Raw genomic sequence first — 4329 nt, forward strand, 5'->3', positions numbered from 1 at the left:
TTAACCCTTTGTGGCCCAGAGGGGCCGTTTTACTCACCCCCAGTCTGGTCCACGGAGAGGAAAGGCCGGGAGATGGGGAGACGGGGTTTCCGAAGGGGCTGATGCTGCTCTGAGGGTGGGGGCGGAGGGGGGTCCGGCAGGGGGGCGTTAGTGGCACCTATTGGGGGTGGGAGAGGGGACGGGGTTAGATCCTGAGAGAGAGACAGCCCAGGTGGGGGCACTGCAGGGGGAGAAGCTCGCAACCCCGGGCTCCTGTTCCCCCCTCAGTTCAGGGTCTCACCTCTGGCTCCAGGATCTCGACCTCGATCTGACTCCAGCTTGTCACAGGACTGCGCCCGGCGCGTTCGCTGGGGCTTCAGGGGGGTCGCCTTCCGCCCCCCCTCAGAGCCCCCTGGAAAGAGAGAGAGGGTGAAAGGCTCCGTGTCTCATCTCCAACCCCCCAGAGCCAGCCAGTCCCCTGCCCTGGGGCCAGATGGGAGCCGGCGCCCCCTGGAGGGGACAGGCCCCGTGTCCCATTCCGGTCCCCTTGAACCAGTCCCTTCCCAGGGGCCGGATCGAGGCCGGCGCCCCCAGAGGGGACAGGCCCCGTGTCCCATTCCTGTCCCTTGAACCAGTCCCTTCCAAGGGGCCAGATCGGGGCCAGCGCCCCCGGAGGGGACAGGCCCCGCGCCCCAATCCCTGCTCCCGATACCTTCTGGTTCCAAGTGGTCTGGTCGGGGGCGGGCGACAGGGGGGGAGGTCCGAATCTCGGTGGGGCCGGCCCCACCTGCCCCCTCCTCGCTGTTCTGGCTCCTCTCCGGCTGAGTCGGGGGCTTTCGGCCACGGGGGACGGCTACTGGCTTGAGGGGGCGGGGGCCGGATGGCGGCTCCCTGGCCTGCTAGGGAATGGGGTTGGGGGGGGAGAGATAATCAGAGCAGTTAGCCCCCCCGGTAATGCCACAGAGCACCCCAAACTCCACCCTGGGCTCCTGGGGGCACTGCTGTGGGGAAGCTCACAGCTTATACCCCCCTCTGCCCCCCAACTTCACCCCCTCAGCCTCCCGCCATTTCAGCCCCCCTCACCTTTCCAGATGCCGGGAAGCTGGGGCTTGGGGGCTTCTCCCCCATCTGCACTCTGGGGGCCCCGCTGGAGACATCCATCCCCTCCCGGTCCAGCTGGGAGCTCTCTTCCGCTGACGGGGAGAAACCGCATGAGCAATGGGAACACTGCTGTGGAGAAGCTCGCAACCCCAGAGCTCCTCCCCCGGCTGGGGACACTGCTCTAGGGAAGCTCACAGCCTTGGGGGCACTGCTGCCGGAAAGCTCTCAGCCCTGAGGGCACTGCTGCTGGGAAGCTTGCAGCCCTGGGGGCACTGCTGCTGGGAAGTTCGCAGCTCTGGGGACACTGCTGTGGGGAAGCTCACAGCCCTGGATTGGCTGGCTGGGAGCATTGCCCTGGGGAAGCTCACAGCCCTGGGGGCACTGCTGTGGGGAAGCTCGCAGCCCTGGGGGCACTGCTGTGGGGACATTCACAGCCCTGGGGGCTCTGCTGCAAGGAAGCTCGCAGCCCTGGTGGCACTGCTGTTAGGAAGCTCACAGCCCTGGGGGCACAGCTGCGGGGAAGTTCGCAGCCCCGAGGGCACTGCTGTGAGGAAGCTCGCAGCCCTTACCAATATCCCAGCTGGCCTCAGCCCTTCGAATGGTGGCAAATGTCGGCTTGGAGCTCTGAGGGGGAGGCTGAGGTCTCCAGCTCCCTTTCTCTGTGGGGGAGAGAGAAAAGGGGGTATCAGGTTGGGGGGAGCTAGGAGAGGGGCAGGGGCAGAATTTGGGGTGTGCCCCCCTACCTGAGTCATCTGAGGACCTCCTCCTCTCTCGATCCCGTAGGCTGCCCGCCCTTTGCAGCTCTGCCCCCTGAAACAAGAGTGAGGGGAAAGGGGAGTCGGGACCACACCATCAGGGGTTAAGTGGGTGTGGCTGCCACCCTCAGGCCACGCCCCTGGAGAGCCCCTCCCTCCCCAACTTCTGTCCAGACCATGAGGGGTTCGGAGGCTGTGGCCTCCATCCTCTGGCCCCATTCCCCGAGAATCCCCTCCTTCCGCTAATGTAGTTGCAGACCTTGATGCACTGAGTGGGCGTGGCCTGTCCTCAGGCCCCGCCCCTGCAGGTATGCACCTCCTCTCACACCCCACATACCTCTTTCTTCCCATCCAGGCTCCGCCCCATTCCGGGCAGGGCGATGCCGTGGACTCGGGAGGGCTGCAGTAGCTCCGCCTCCGAAGAATCTGACTCCGCCCTCACAGGGTTGGGGGAACGATCCGCAGTGGGACCCTACAAAAACAGAGGCAGTTGAACACAGCGACCCCTGCTGGCCCCTCCTGCCCCACTCCCTGCAGCCCGGCGCCTCCTTACCTGCTTCCCTCTGGGGGGCAGCCCCTTCACCCCTCTTCCTCCGCTGCCCCCCATCCCGGGGAGGGGAATTCCCATTCCACGGGGTTCCTGCCCCTCCCCCTCATCCAGGCTGGCTGAACTCTGCATTGGTGCCTTGGGCTCATCTGCTGTCCCCTGGGGGGTGCCGGGGGAGCTGTGGGGGGCCCCCCGCACGGTGTCTTCAACCTCCCTCTCCCCCTTGAGGCTCCGATGCCTCCGAAAATGGAAAAGCCCCTTTCGCCTCTTCTTCTGCATGGGGGGCAGCGCGTCTGAGGGGCCTGGTCTCACCCCGTAGCCTCTGGGGGTCCGTGGATAGCTGTGGGGGGCAGAGGAGAATCAGACTGGGGTGATCCCCACCCTTTCCCGCACCCCTGGGGTATATTGTCCCACCTGGTGTTATCCGTGAGGACTCGCCTGCTAAAAAATTCCTCCAGCCCCTCATCCAGTCGCGGCACCGTCCCATTCTCCTGTCGCTGGGGCTCAATGGACCCCTGTGTCCGAGCCTACCGAGGCGAGGTGGAAGAAGCAAGGAATTAGCTACTGTCACTTTAAGACTTGCTCCTCCCCCTCCCCCTGTCCCCTCAGGCAAAATGGGAAGTCCCGCCTCCAGTGACTTAGACTTCCTGCTTCGGAGTCTTGAGATACAGCTTTTAACTCCTCCCACTTTAAGAATGGCTCTTCCTCCTTTCCATGGGGAAACAGGAAGTAGCGTCTCCAGTGGGCAGGACTTCCTGTTTCGGAGTATTAGAAAGATTAATGCTCAGCTGGCCATTCCTACTTTAAGGCTGGCCCATCCCCCTTTCACAGTTGAAGTGGTAAGTCCCACCTCTTGGCAACCAGGACTTCCTGTTTTGATGGGGGATAATTTCCACCTGCATGTGTCTGCTTCAGCTCATTACCCATCAGGCTCTAGGGCTGGAGCAAGAGTCAGTCCAAAAGGATGCAATTGAGGAAAGACAGAGAGAGAAAGAAGGAAAAGAATGAGTGAACAAAGGAGAGGATGGACGACAGACTGAACAAAGGAACAAATAAGAGAACAGAGGGGAAGATGAAAAAACGAATGAATGAGGAAAGGAACAATGGAATGAAAAAATAAATGAGTGAAAGAATGGAAGAAGGAACAAATGAATGAGAAAACAAATGAATGAATGAAAGTAGGAACACATGAATAAGGAAACGAATGAGAGAAGGAACAAATGAATGAGAAAACCAATGAATGAAAGAAGGGACACAAAATTGAGAGACTAAATGAATAAACTGTGGTTAGATGTTGATAGATGTTTGGCTGCACGTGTGTGTTCTCTCTGTGTGCCGCCCCAGCTCTGGGCAGACAGCCGGCAGGGCAGCACTCGAGCGAACTGCCCAATGACCACAAGATCTGTTAAGGGACGAAGGCACGCAGCCAAGTTTATTGTCAATGAAGCACAGTACTTGTATCCCACAGACTCTCTTTCTACTACATAAGCAAATAAGCAAATGAAAAACAAAGGACAAAACAAATGAACAAGAAATGAACGAGAAAACAAAGGAATGAGAAAATGAACGAATGAAGGAGAAACTGACTGCGGAAAGGAGAAAACGAGGGACTGAATGAGAAAACGAAGGACTAGGAAAAGGAACAAAGGTGAGAAACCGGCAGAGGAGTGAGGAGAAATCGAAGGCATGGCTGAGCAAGGTGGCGGAGTCGGTGTGACTCACGTTCTGGCGGGGCCCCAGGGGGATGCAGCGGGGGGGCCGGGGCCGGCCGCGGGTGTGGTGCTCCAGTCGGGAGCCCTCGGTGGGGAGCTCGGCCAGTCCCTCGAAGGAGGGGCTGCGGGAATGCGAGTACTGGCTGCTGGTCGACGAGGAGAGCCAGCCTGACGGAGAGTCAGTGCCCCAGGGGTGTGCGCCGTCAGTGTCTGGGTCAGCCCCGCCTGTGGGGGG

At 60.5% G+C, this 4329-nt stretch overlaps 1 protein-coding gene across 1 annotated transcript; it reads right to left on the reverse strand.

Annotated features, from left to right (window-relative positions):
- Positions 1 to 37: 37 nt before the first annotated feature.
- LOC112123499 (capping protein, Arp2/3 and myosin-I linker protein 3-like) lies at positions 38 to 4262 on the reverse strand (the record flags this gene model as incomplete). The annotated part of the gene is made up of 10 exons (XM_024222107.2): positions 38 to 157; positions 281 to 391; positions 692 to 878; positions 1063 to 1172; positions 1650 to 1739; positions 1824 to 1890; positions 2173 to 2307; positions 2389 to 2722; positions 2797 to 2909; positions 4105 to 4262. Coding segments are annotated over 10 exons (1425 nt in total), but the record flags the coding sequence as incomplete, so codon positions are not given.
- Positions 4263 to 4329: the final 67 nt, after the last annotated feature.

This window comes from Terrapene carolina, unplaced genomic scaffold (assembly GCF_002925995.2).
Source record: "Terrapene carolina triunguis isolate 2854851 unplaced genomic scaffold, T_m_triunguis-2.0 Scaffold17702, whole genome shotgun sequence".
Classification (NCBI taxonomy): domain Eukaryota; kingdom Metazoa; phylum Chordata; order Testudines; family Emydidae; genus Terrapene; species Terrapene triunguis.